The sequence below is a fragment of the Aegilops tauschii genome, chromosome 6, assembly GCF_002575655.3.
Source record: "Aegilops tauschii subsp. strangulata cultivar AL8/78 chromosome 6, Aet v6.0, whole genome shotgun sequence".
In the NCBI taxonomy this organism is placed as follows: domain Eukaryota; kingdom Viridiplantae; phylum Streptophyta; class Magnoliopsida; order Poales; family Poaceae; genus Aegilops; species Aegilops tauschii.
In genome coordinates, this window is record NC_053040.3 from 10,762,835 (window position 1) to 10,776,537 (window position 13,703).

Genomic DNA, 13,703 nt, shown 5'->3' on the forward strand with positions numbered 1-13,703 from the left:
GCATACACTTGGCATGCACACATGGGTGTGCGTGGTTGTTACCTTGTTGACTCTCAGATTGTATCTATTTGTCTTCTTCAATGACAATCTCCTTGGACCAAACTTGCAAGCAACCAATGCCAGCTACAATAATGCATTGTTCGACGTGGCAATGATCCAGTTTTGTTTTTGGACAACAATAGCAAGGCAGGAACCACACAAACCGGTTGTGCTCACGTGTCTTTTTGTTTTTTGCTGATTAATAAGATTTCACAAATTACTTACTTCCGATAAACTAAAATGTAGTAGACACTACAAAGGTTTGCATGTGAACTACTAGTTGTATACCCCATGTCAAAAGGCAACAAAATAAGAACTATCTATCAGTCAAACTAAACCCATTGTGAATATTGATTTCACAATGATTTTTCTAGAAGAATTACTTAGCATTAGGCGCTACATTATTTTCCCTTTCTAGAACCGTGAGCACACAAGAATAAAGAGCGAATCCGATGGTTCTCTCGACACCAACCAAACATGCATGCATCAAGGCAAGAAGAAACCCATGGCACATGTTAGTATTGGCAGAGACGACTAATTGCGGCCGTCAGGTGAGTGGTGGAGAAGATCCAGAATCTTATCATCAGCATCCTTGGTGGCCTCACGATCTCACTGATTTGGAGTCCACATGCCATTGCCAGCTCCAATCTTCCACTCCAATCTTCCATTGTCTATCCATCTAATATAATCAAGATCCCTGGGGTTGGGCTTGGCATCACTGAGACTTGTCCATTTGTGTACGTAGTACCTCCCCTCCAATAATTCTCATTTGTTTACACAATAATTCCCGCTTGTTTGCTTACCCGATAATTCCCGTTAGGGTATGCAGGAGATGTGTTTGTATGTGACAAGTTGTTCATCGAATCACCAATAGTGCACTTTTTTAAACTATAGTTAACATACGAGCTGACCTTATGCCTAGCCTCGAGTGCAGAAGCAATCATGTACAGATTGATCATCGATCGTCGCTTGAAACAACAAGACCACATGCACGCAAAACCTTTTGTAATGAATTATGAATAGTGTTGACAACAAGTCCACAAACATTGTTATTCAAAGTACAGAACAAAGACAACCTTGAACAAATAAAGCGAGGACGGTCGTATTGGCTGAACTGTGTTGTGGCCGTGGTGGTAATCAGCAGTGTAGGTGTCATGAAGGTCCTGAGATTGAAAATCTCCAACTCAGATGTGGTTGTTCCTTGTTGTAACACCGTGGTAGGATGTTTTTCCTCCATTTATCGGGCATAAATATACTTATTATTTTCTTAAAAGAATTTGAATTCAAAATTTGTATAAAGTTATCTTGGTGGCCATTGATAGAATGCAGAAATGAGAAAAAAAAAACTTGGTGGAGATCAATCAGACAACGCAGAGAAGTTGCAACGAAGAAATGAGAGCGACCTTCCTTGGTCTAAAAACAGTACATACAATGTGCTATCTATCATATTTTTGCTAAACAAAAATCATATTTGCATTTTGTTTTTACAATGAGGCCATGTAGGCCTGATTGTAGGAGGAGTCCATCTCATGGACGACGAGCCTCGTGACGTTGACCCGGGCGCTGGTGGCGTTGTTGAAGAGGTAGACCCCAGCGTTGGCATAGATGGCCTCCGTTGGGTACACCCGTGACGTCGCCGTCAACCTCCCGCCCATTGCAAAGCTCTCAACAATGGAATGGTCCACTAGCACCCTCACCGAAAACTCCTCGCCGTCGAGCACGGGGACAATATTGCCTACGACCCTCTTGACAATATCGTTGGCATGAGATGAGCGCGTCTCGTCATGGCAGAAGTGTGTGCGCAGGCCGCCGTCGAGGCCTCTGGCGACGTAGAAGTAGACGCCGGTCCGCTCCATGTCGCCACCGTGGCGCCTGGCATCAGCAAGCACAAGGAGGCCGAAGGGACCGAGTGTGCCACGTCCAGTCGTGCCACCGCTGGTGCTGCAGTTGTAGCCAACATCCGCCTCCTTGGCAGCGGCGACGTCGAGCGGGTCAAGACGAAATGAGGCCTCGATGTCGAGCTGGGTGGCACGGTGAAGGTTGAGTGGGAATACGGAGCCATGGTCGACGGTAACGCCTCCAAGGTTGGTGGAGTTGGTCCGGAGCGTCTCCACCTCCTCCACCGGCCACTGCAGGAGGTTGCTCCCCGTCTTGGTGTCCAGCACCACCATGCGAGGGATCGACTGCAACAGTAACAACAGAAAACATTACCAACTTGCACTAATTAACTTTTCAGCAAAGAAACCTCATGGTACCAATCATTGTGGCAGCATATATAGAAATAGTTAACTGTGGGGTAAGCAGACAAGACATCCCTTTTTCTTGTTTAATCCTAGTTTGCTGCAGACAAGACCACATGGGTGTGAGTTTTGCTTGTAGGACACACACACACACACACACAAAACTAGCTAGTTGCATTGGTGTATATTGTACTACTCCATTATATCCAAATAAAAAGGCATTAGCAACTGTCGCCATTCCATCATTGTTTCCTTTTCCTTTTAGAATCCTCCTGGTATCATCACTGTGACAGCAAAAGAGAGAGGGAGTACTAGGTAACTCAAGACAAAGACATCCATCTTCTTGTCTAATCCCAACAGAAATTGTGTATGCTTATTATAACCAGTTAGGTGGTTCTTGGCATGCCACTAGGCCACATGGGGTGTGCAGAGTTTGTTTGTTGGACACAGCTACAATGACATTGTGCATTCAAAGTATCACAACAGTTGCTGGAACTCTTTGCAAGCTGCTATTTATCTATAATTCCTGCCAAGTTGACAAGGAGATGACAGCAACATCTCGTTAGCTGCTATCTATCTATAATTCCTGCCAAGTTGCTCCTATTATTATTTGCATGCCGACGTGTCTGTGAAACCCAACAAAAAGTGCATGCAACACATCTAACCATGCAAGTTTGTGCTAACAAAGCGATAGTGTATTTGAATCAATTAATGGAGGTATTAATCAATCACTTGAAGAAGATGATGAAAATGTCAAGTACCTGCAGGGAGGCCCATCCCTTGGCGACATCAGCGTGCTCGGAGTCGGTCTCACCGACCCACCCCCACAGCACGCGTCGCTTCTTTGATGGATCGTAGAATGTCTTGGACGCGTAGAACTTTCCCCAATCGTACCTCAGCCCAATGCCGACATCGGCATCGGAGTCCAGCGGCGTCCATGTGTTCATCGCCGCGTCATACCTTCCCAGCGCGTAGTAGTCGTGTCGGTCATCATCGGAGCTCTCCTTCATCACGTGCAAAACATCACCACCGCCGTTGTTGGACGCCGCGGCCACTGCCTCCGTCATGTCGATGCCCCTCACGCCGCCAACCGGGTACAAGTCGATGCACTCCCACATCCCCGTCCCTGGTACACGGTGAAGCAGGCCAGGGACAAGCTCGTAGTCGATGAAATCCTTCGTCTTGTACGTCATCACCATACCGGCATGGTGATTATCCTTGGAGCCGATTACGAGTCGCCATGTGTCGTCGGAGCCATCAAACCACGCAGTGGTTGGGTCCCTGAAGTCCTTGTCCCCGACGCCGGGTGGCGGGTACATCACCGGGTTGTTCTCATACTTGGTCCAGTTGATGAGCAAAGGGTCGGAGGGGTCGGTGGGGAAAGCGAGGCATTGGACCTGGACTGATGCGTTGGTGGAGCCGGTGTAGAGCATGACGATGCGGCCGTCGGGGAGGACGGTGGCGGAGCCCGACCAGACGCCATTGATGTCGTACCATTGGTCAGGGGACATTGCCACCGGGAGGTGGCGCCACCGGAGCAGGTCGCGGGAGGCGGCGTGGCCCCATGCGATCTTGTTGCCCCAGATGGCACCGTCCGGGTTGTACTGGTAGAAGAGGTGGTACCACCCCTTGTAATACACCGGACCTGCATTTTCATTTTGCAATTTGCATCAAAGAATTGTGTTTTACATGAATGATCACCACTTATGTAACGATGGAGGATGGAGGGAATGTTACTTACCATTGGGGTCGTTCATCCAGTTCTTCTCGGGCTGGAAGTGGAAGCCGGTGCGCTGCCACTGGAGCATGGCATTGCTCCACGGGAACGCGTTGCCGCCGGCGTCCGCGCGCAGCATGCCGCCGCGCGCGCCGGCGCCGGACGTCTTCTCCGAGACTCCAGACTCAGGCCCCCGGCTGCTGGCGCTCATCGGCGCCGTGTCGACCGTCGACTGGTGGCCAGACATGACGACGATGCCACCCGCGGGCAGCTGGCCGGCGAGTCTGACGCCGGCGAGCGCGGCTACCACTAGGAGCACGGCCACCGTCGCCAGCAGCAGGGCGGCACAGAGCAGGCCAGCAGTCCGGCGCACGCGCCCCACCGTGGCGGCGGCCTCGGCATCCTCCGGCAGCGGCGCGTAGGAGCACGGCAGGGGCGCTGAGCCGCCGTCTCTGGCCTCCATTGGCACAAAATTGAAGTGAAACGCAAAGGAGGGTTTACTGGAAGTGATTGCTCAATTAGCAAGAAGCTCCCCCGCTAATCTTAACAAAAGAGGAAGAGAATGTGTGTGCTTGCCGAGGAGCTTCGCCTTTCCTTTTTATAGTCTCCATGCCACCGTTAGCGGCCTAGCTGGTGCGGTGGCGTCCACCGCCGTGGGCCCGGAGTGTCAGTGCTAATCATCATCTGTCCAGGCCATGTTATCCAGCTCGAGCCTTGTAGCACTCACTCATTGTTCCGAGAAACTCTACTGGCAGTACTAGCTAGTGGCTCAGGCTGGATCATTATATTCTTTACGTAGTTACTTTGTTTGTGTTCAGAACTTCAGATCCTTCCATGATCGAGTTGGATCATAGATTCCGTTGAGAGAGAGAAAGAGAGAGAGAGAACCGAAACCGCTGCTCATGGGGTCGATCCATCATGGGGCCCCAGATAACTTAGGGCCTCTTTGATTCATAGGATTGAAAAAACACAGGAATAGGAAAAACGTAGGATTAGAATGGCATGTTCACTGGATTCTTATAGGATTTGAGTTTGTTTGATTGTGTCACGGGAAAACCAAAGAATTTCTTTCAAGAGGTTGGAGTGGATGTTCGAATTCCTGTGAAATGTAGTACAAATGAATTCTTAAGAAAAAATCCTACAAGATTCAATCCCACGAATCAAACGACCAACGTAGGAAAAATTCCTAATGATTCTAATCCTCCAACGATCCTATGAAAATCCTTTGAATCAAGTAGACCCTTAGGTTAATTACCATATTGCATCTCTTGCCTTTGCCGATCCCTAAAAGGCTATGGAGGAGTAGATTTCGGTTTTACAGCTCTAACTGCAACATAGCCAAACTCCTAAACTGTATATGGGAGTAAAAAAATTACTTCGCCTCCAAGAGGGCGCCTAAAAATACTCAGCTGTGACTGTGCGGAGTAATTTTTCTGTCGCGCTACCACCTTCCCCGCCCACCTACAACCGCCCCCCGAGCCTCCACCCCCCTACGACGGCAGCGAGAACCCACCTCCGCTGTCCCCTGCCCCCCCCCCCACCCCACCACCCCCGCCAGCACCCTGCCCGTCGCCCGCTGGCGGCGATGGCGAGAACCCACCCCCCCCCCCCCCACACACACACACCCTAACGAGGCCTCTAAGTAGAACACGGCGGCGCCGCAAGCAAACGAGACGGCAGCAAGGTGGTTGGCGCCAACAGCAAGGGAAGCACCACCACCATCGCATTCACATCCTCGCTGCTGCAGAGATAGCACCCTCACATCAACGGCGGCCTCTGCTCGAGCCGGTGGTCTTGATGGATCTTTCTTGCCGTAGTGGAAGAGGCCACAACATTACCAGTGTGGTCACCATCGGCGCCGCTAGCTGCGGAGACGCATCGCAGGTGTTCAACAAAATGTTTAAGCCATGTATAAGTTTTACTCCCCTAAATTTACGGGATCAGCTAGTACTCCACTAAGCTTTGCTCCACCATTTACTCCTCTGTTTTTTAGGGATCGGCTAGAGATGCTTTTAGGGCATGTCCAACTCGAGCCCCAAAATGGACACATCTTTTGCCCAGACTAGTTTGCCGGATACTAATGCGGGAACCGGCCATCATTGTCTCCTAAGTGTCCGTCTTTTTTAGAAAGATCGCAACACTCGAATTAATTATAGAAAATAACACAATTTATTCAAAATAGCATGCAAATTTCCCTAGTCCAACAATGGTTCAACTGTAAATATTACATCCGACATAACCGGATGTTCAACAAGTTTTTTTAGTTCATTGATTCCAAATACGAGAATACTCGAGTTAGAATCGGCACATGAATGAATTCATTGTTTCCAAATTCAAGCCCTTGAATTTCATCCAACAATGTATGCGTGTGAATGATCTGCCCTCGGTCCTACAGTACATCATGACAAGCGTGCAGACTATATAACATGTAGAGCAACATTAAGCTATCAGTAAATTAACCAATATGTAGAGCAACAAGAGGCAATACGTTGGAACATGAGGGTGCAAATGGAAAGTGGCAGGAGGGGGAGGGGCAGATTGACAGAAAAGTGGATTGGAGGGGGATTGAGTAGGTCGAGGCTGTAGCAGTCGACCTACGTGGCCGCGGTTCGGACTCCCGCAACACCCCCCTGCCCCCACCCACCAGCTTGCCTTCGGTTTACGGGATAACGGACGTCCAGACCAGTCAATGGACCGACGAGTACCACGTTAAATGGCAGGATTACGCCTCTCTAGTTCCAGTTTACTCTTTCCGTTGCCTACACGGCCTCTTCCCTAAACAAAGCCTGCTTTGCTGCATCACCAAAACCAACAGCAAACAATTGAAGATGGATGGCCACGATCTTCAATCAATGAATGGCCAACAGCTCATGAATGGCCTCTCGTACGTTTCTGCTGCATGCCACATGACATCCATGTCGTGCTGACTCACCCTTGTCGGGGAGGCATTCTAGAGGCTGTGCCGGAGCCAGTCAGCAACCAGTTCGGCATCAAGTTCTAGAGAGATCGATCAGTACGTGGCAACTACTCCTAGTGGTCCTCCTCCTGCTGCTGCATGATGCTACCAATAGCAATTAGTAGTAGCTTCGGCAAAGGTCTCTATCCTAATTTCAATAGATCTCTGTATTATTGGATTGGGGTATTACTGTACAAGTGTGATGTTGTTCATGACTTCATAGCACGACAAAAGTGTATATACCTACAATATATTACTCTGTTCGTCCCATAATATAAGATCGTTTTTATACTAGTACTGGTAACGTAGCGACAAAGCTAGATTCCGTGAAGGAGAAGGCGAGGAGCCCGTGCATGAATAATTCAGCGAACAGAAACCGATGGCTTCCTCGGATTCTTCTTCCCTGGGAGATAGCTGTCAGCACCATGCATTAGTTGTTATATTGTGTACCTGGCACTCTTCTCCTATTACTTGCCCATTTCGTGGCAGCCGCTCTTTCAGACCAAACCAAACCATGGGATGGGATTAGATGGATGCCTGTGTGGTTAAGCATTGCTCGTAGCTTCTTCCATCTTTACCAGTAAGCATCGGACATGACCACTGCATCCTCCTCCTCATGTCCCTCCGTCACTGGCAGCCTCTCGTTTGGATCGCCGGCGTGCACTGAGACTGCACGCCACATGCATCGCCCGTAAGGAGTACCCAGTGACAGTCCACACACAAGTTCTAGAGGGCTCCATGCATGCATGCATCTCTACGATGCTGTATGGGAACAGAGGAGCCACTCGATCGATCCATCACCTGCAGCAAGGTAACATGCATGCATGGTGACGGAAGACTGGTCGTGCTTCAGAAAAAATAATAGTAATATTTATCTTCTTTTTTGCGAGGAAAAAACCTGATCTATTCATCAACTGCTAAGATAGCACAAAGAACACTAGAATTAAAAATTGCATTCAGTTCCATAGACCACCTAACAACGACTATAAATATTGGAGCGAGCCGAAGGCGCGCCGTCGTCATCGCCCCTCCAACATCTTTTATCACGTTATCAAAAGGAAATCATTTTTTATGACACGTTGGGAAGACAACCAACAACATTAGGTGGGTGATGAATTGATGATTAACAACAACATGGATATGATAGGATCGGGAGAGGTATATGCTGATCTGGCCACTGTCCTAGCTGAGTAAGGACTTCTTTCCATGGTTCATCACTGAAGTGCAATAATGCAGAGGAATGCAGATAGAGGGATATAGGTAGAGTGGTTAGGAGGGATCCACACCACCAAATGCAGGCCAATGTGTGTCACTGTTACTATTTGCATCAAGCCCCACATCAGCATCAACGGGGACATATGCAGTACAATAATGAGGTGGTAGGGATGGGATGATCCACTCGGTTGAATCGATTCAAGCCACCCAAAATTCTCAGAACCAACCTCTTGGTCATGGCACGTGCCAAGTGTTGCTCCATCCGACGTGTGCCACATCAGTTGGTACGTGCGTACAATCCCTTTTCCATCTGGCTTCCTCTTTAATGAATGTCACGTAGGCCGAGTTGTAACCTCGAGGTCGTGAGCTCGACCACCGAGCATGACCCCCCGATAGGTCCATCGACGATGACAAGGCAACATGTACAAGTGGCAGCAGTTAGCGCGACTAGCTATGCTTTCTATAGAAGCAATATATGTGTGACAGCAAGCGACGTACACGCGTACTTTTACCACATAACAAGTACTTCCTCTGTTCCAAAACATTTGAAGTTCTTGATTTATCCTAATTCAAACTTCTCTAGGTTTAACCAAGTCTGTAGAAAAATATACCAATATCTACAACACCAAATTAGTTCCATTACATTCATCATAAAGTATATTGTCAGACTACATATAGTCGATGATGTGGGTATTAGTAATTTTTCCTATATACTTGGTCAAACTTAAGGAAGTTCGACTTAGGACAAACCTAAAACCTCAAAAAAAAAACCTGGAGGAAGTAGATCAGTTTATGGAGCCCGAAGTAGAGAGATGACTAGGTTCCAATAAGATTAAACTACACATATATACACTTGGCATGCTCATGTGTACGTATGTGGTTAATTGTTGCCTCGGGTTCTGTCTGATCATCCTTCTCGAGGGTGGCCTCTCGTGACCAACCTACAAGTTACCAAGCTGAAATAAAGCAATGGTTGTCGTAGCAATGATATTTTTTCCCATGGCATGGATACAGCAAGAACCACACATCAGGTGTTAGCTGATTCTAATTCTACGATGAAATTCATACTATAGTTCCTTCCATCAGTACTAATTTTCTTTATAACAGGAGCCTTATTGACACAAACATCGCATCAAGATGATACAGACCATATACAGTTCAGACCCGGATTTGTAATAATAGTGATAATCACTCCCTCAGTTACATGCAATAATATATATAACTTTTTGTGAAGTTAAGCATCGTAAAGGTTGACCAAGTCTATTGAGAAAAATGTCAACTGCATTAATACAAAATAAATACAATTTCAAAACATGTTTCACCTATGTATCTAGTAATATTTATTTGTTATTGTTTTGTCAGACCAAACCAAACCATGGGATGGGATTAGATGGATGTGTGGCTAATTCAGCATTGCTCGTAGCTTCCTCCATCATCACCTGTAAGCTATAAGCGTCGGACATGAGCACTGCATTATCTGCATCGTCCTCCTTATGTCCATCGTTCATCGGTAGCCTCTCGTGTCGATCACTGGCGTGCACACTAAATGCGTGCCACAAGCATCACTCGCGCCTACTCCAGTGACAGTCCACAAGTACACAAGTTCTAGAGGGATCCATGCATTATGCATCTGTACGCGGCTGTACCAGACCGACTAGTGTTTTTCTGCCAGAAAATAAATAAATAATCTTTAGGCTATTTGTATCTAAAACTCTATATTATTTAATGACGCAAGATAAAACTTTTATACCAAGTAAACACAATAAAGTCATTTTTTGTCACCATAATTTTTTGCCCACACAATCAGAAGAAAACCAAAGGCATTAGGTGGATGATGATCAATAATATGGAGAGGATAGGAGCAGGAAATGTATGTGGTGACCTGACCACTGTCCTATAACTACCCTAATTACAAGTCGTTTCCATGTTGAATCAGTGAAGTACAATAATGCATAGGAATCCACGCCACCAAAAGACAGGCCCAATTTGTGTCGCTGTCCTAGCCATATACAATGTCCCATGTGGTAGTAGGGATGGAATAATCCACTCGACTCGATTCGAGCCACACACAAAATTTGGAGCTTGCCATGCGCCAAGTGTCAATCCATCCGATGTGCCATCTTAGGTACTACACACATCCACACGCTTTCTCTCTCTCCACAACTCTTTTGGACGACACATAGGAGAGAGTTTGTAGCCTCAAGATCGCTAGCTTGATGCTTGAATCCGATCGACCGGTTGCCCCGTCCATGGTGACAAGGCAACATGCATGCGGTTGATGTCCTAGCTAAGCTAATCAAGAGATCAATCATATACATTTAGTAGGATTGAATCGAACAACACTCTTGGTTGTGGATCCCTCCAATTGGCACAAAATGAAATGTGACGGATGAAGTGTGCCACAGAAATGAATGCGCTCAAAGGTGTGTTCTCAGCGCTAACGAAGCATTGTCTCACACAACTAGTAATGACCCTCTAAATGTGCATGCTTTTAGTTGCGTGATGAATGAATGAATTTGTACATAATGTGTGGTTATAAAATAAAGAACCCGGTAGGATTAAAATTAAACTGCACATATATACACTTAGCACGCTCATGTGTATGTGGTTAATTGTTGCCTCGGGTTCTATCTGATCATCCTTGTCGAGGGTAGCCTCTCGTGACCAACCTACAAGTAACTGAGCTGAAATAATGCAATGGTTGCGTAGCAATGATATTTTTCCCATGGCATGGATACAGCAAGAACCACACATCAGGTGTCAGCTGATTCTAATTCTTCGATTAAATTCATACAATAGTTCCTTCCGTCAGTACTAATTTTTTTTATAACAGGTGCCTTATTGATACAAACCACATACACCCGGATTTGTAATAATAGTGATAATCACTCCCTCGGTTACATGCAATAATATATATAACTTTTTCTGAAGTTAAGCATCGTAAAGGTTGACCAAGTCTATTGAGAAAAATGTCAACTGCAGTAATACAAAATAAATACAATGTCAAAACATGTTTCAGCTGTGTATCTAGTAAATTTACTTGTTATTGTTTTGTCAGACCAAACCAAACCATGGGATGGGATTAGATGGATGTGTGGCTAATTCAGCATTGCTCGTAGCTTCCTCCATTATCACCAGTAAGCTGTAAGCATCGGACATGAGCACTGCATTACTGCATCGTCCTCCTCATGTCCATCGTTTATCAGTAGTGTCTCGTGTCGATCACTGGTGTGCACTAATGCTTGTGCCTACTCCAGTGACGGTCCACAAGTACACAAGTTCTAGAGGGATCCATGCATGCATCTGTACGCGGCTGTACCAGACCGACTAGTGTTTTTCTGCAAGAAAATAAATAAATAATCTTTAGTGCTATATGTATCTAAAACTCTATCTTAGTTAATGACACAAGATAAACACAATAAAGTCATATTTCGTCACCATAATTTTTTGCCCACACAATCAGTAGAAAACCAAAGGCATTAGGTGGATGATGATCAATAATATTGAGAGGATAGGAGCAGGAAATGTATGTGGTCACCTGACCACTGTCCTATAGCTACCCTAATTACAAGTCGTTTCCATGTTGCATCAGTGAAGTACAATAATGCACAGGAATCCACGCCACCAAAAGACAGGCCCAATGTGTTTCACTGTCCTAGCCATATACAATGTCCCATGTGGTGGTAGGGATGGAATGATCCACTCGACTCGATTCGAGCCACACACAAAATTTGGAGCTTGCCATGCGCCAAGTGTCAATCCGTCCGATGTGCTATGTTAGGTACTACGCACATCCACACGCTTTCTCTCTCCCATACTCTTTTGGACGACACATAGGAGAGAGTTTGTAGCCTCAAGATCGCTACCTTGATGCTTGAATCCGATCGACCGGTTGCCCCGTCGATGGTGACAAGGCAACATGCAAGCGGTCGGTGTCCTAGCTAAGCTAATCAAGAGATCAATCATATACATTTAGTAGGATTGAATTTAACGACACTCTTGGTTGTGGATCCCTCCAATTGGCGCAAAATGAAGTGTGACCGATGAAGTGTGCCACGAAAATGAATGCGCTCAAAGGTGTGTTCTCAGCGCTAACGAAGCATTGTCTCACACAACTAGTAATGACCCTCTAAATGTACATGCTTTTAGTTGCGTGATGAATGAACGAATTTGTACGTAATGCGTGGCTATAAATTAAAGAACCTGGTAGGATTAAGATTAAACTGCACATACGCTTGGTGTGCATATGTGTGCTGGTTGTTGGCTCTTGCTCATTTCTAACCGTCTCCGTCGAGGAGAATCTCCTCAGATCAAACTTGCAAGCAACGAAGCTGCAATAATGCAGCCCCCGACGTGGCAATGATTTATCATATTTGTCCACATTTAATCAGCAGGACAGGCCGGAACCACTCGACCTGGTTCTACTCACGTAACCGGGTTTTGCAAATTACTTCTGTATAAAGTAAACTGTTGGAATTATTGTGGTTTTTGCATGTGAACATCATTTTATTCATAGCAAGTCACATGAATTTTATATCTATCTACCATCCCTGCGCGCGCCCACACACACACAACTATCTATCAATCCAACTGATTGATTGTGTATGTATGAATGAGTTTGGCAAGGGCACTACATTATTTTTCCTTTCTTGTCTCTCGGCATGCAGCAACTAACATACATGCATGCGTGCGTGCACCAGGGCAAGAACCGGTAGCATGCATATGGGGCAGAGGAAAGAAGCATATTTTTCATCCTGGTGCCATGTCAGCAACAGGTGGAAGCGACCGATCGACGCCGCGGGCGGCAAATAATTCCGGCCGTCCAGTGGGGGTGGGTGGTCCGGGACACATGTAGAGGTAGGAGAAGATCCAGAATCTTATCACCATCATCCCCCGTGGCCTCACTGATTCGCAGTGCCCATCCTGCTAGCTAGACACACCACATGCCTTGCCAGCTCAAATCTTCCACTCCAATCTTCCTTTCTCTATCCATCAAATATAATCCAGATGTCCTTGAGTGTGCTTAGTACCCCCAATAATTCTCTTTTTATCCAATAATCCCCATTAGTTTGTGCAAGCGGGGTCTAGATTCTCTGCGATAATTGTCCGCCAATAATGCACTATTCTAAACTAAGTAACTGACGGGTATGTATGTGGACTTGTGCCGGCGCGAGCTCGCAGGCAATGCAATCATCAGCACATGCATGTAGATCATACAAAAGAGCAGGAGTACTCTGAAGAGGAAGAGCACATGCATGCATGACATGGATAAGTCACTAAGGAGCTAGAGAGAAAAATAAAATATAGTAGCTAGCTCAATCGGTGCACCTGAATTCAGAACAACATAATGTTAGTTCGTTGCAGGCTATCAGCCTTGCCGGTCCCCGACAGCATATATTGACGCAACAAACTCTGTAGCTGAACATGGCACGAAATGAAAAGGAAAAACATAAACTTAAACTTAATTTCTACGAGTTCATGCAAATTCTAGTATCCATTCATGGAATCCAATCTCCGAGTTTTTGTTTGTTTGTTT

At 46.3% G+C, this 13,703-nt stretch overlaps 1 protein-coding gene across 1 annotated transcript; it reads right to left on the reverse strand.

Annotated features, from left to right (window-relative positions):
• Nucleotides 1-1,418: 1,418 nt before the first annotated feature.
• On the reverse strand, nt 1,419-4,771 carry LOC109762839 (sucrose:sucrose 1-fructosyltransferase). Its single transcript, XM_020321719.4, has 3 exons — nt 4,021-4,771; nt 3,041-3,924; nt 1,419-2,222 (listed from the first exon to the last, which is right to left on the reverse strand). The coding sequence occupies exons 1-3, from the start codon at nt 4,457-4,459 to the stop codon at nt 1,524-1,526; spliced, it is 2,022 nt and encodes a 673-aa protein (XP_020177308.1). The 5' UTR covers nt 4,460-4,771; the 3' UTR covers nt 1,419-1,523.
• Between the last annotated feature and the right edge of the window lie 8,932 nt (nt 4,772-13,703).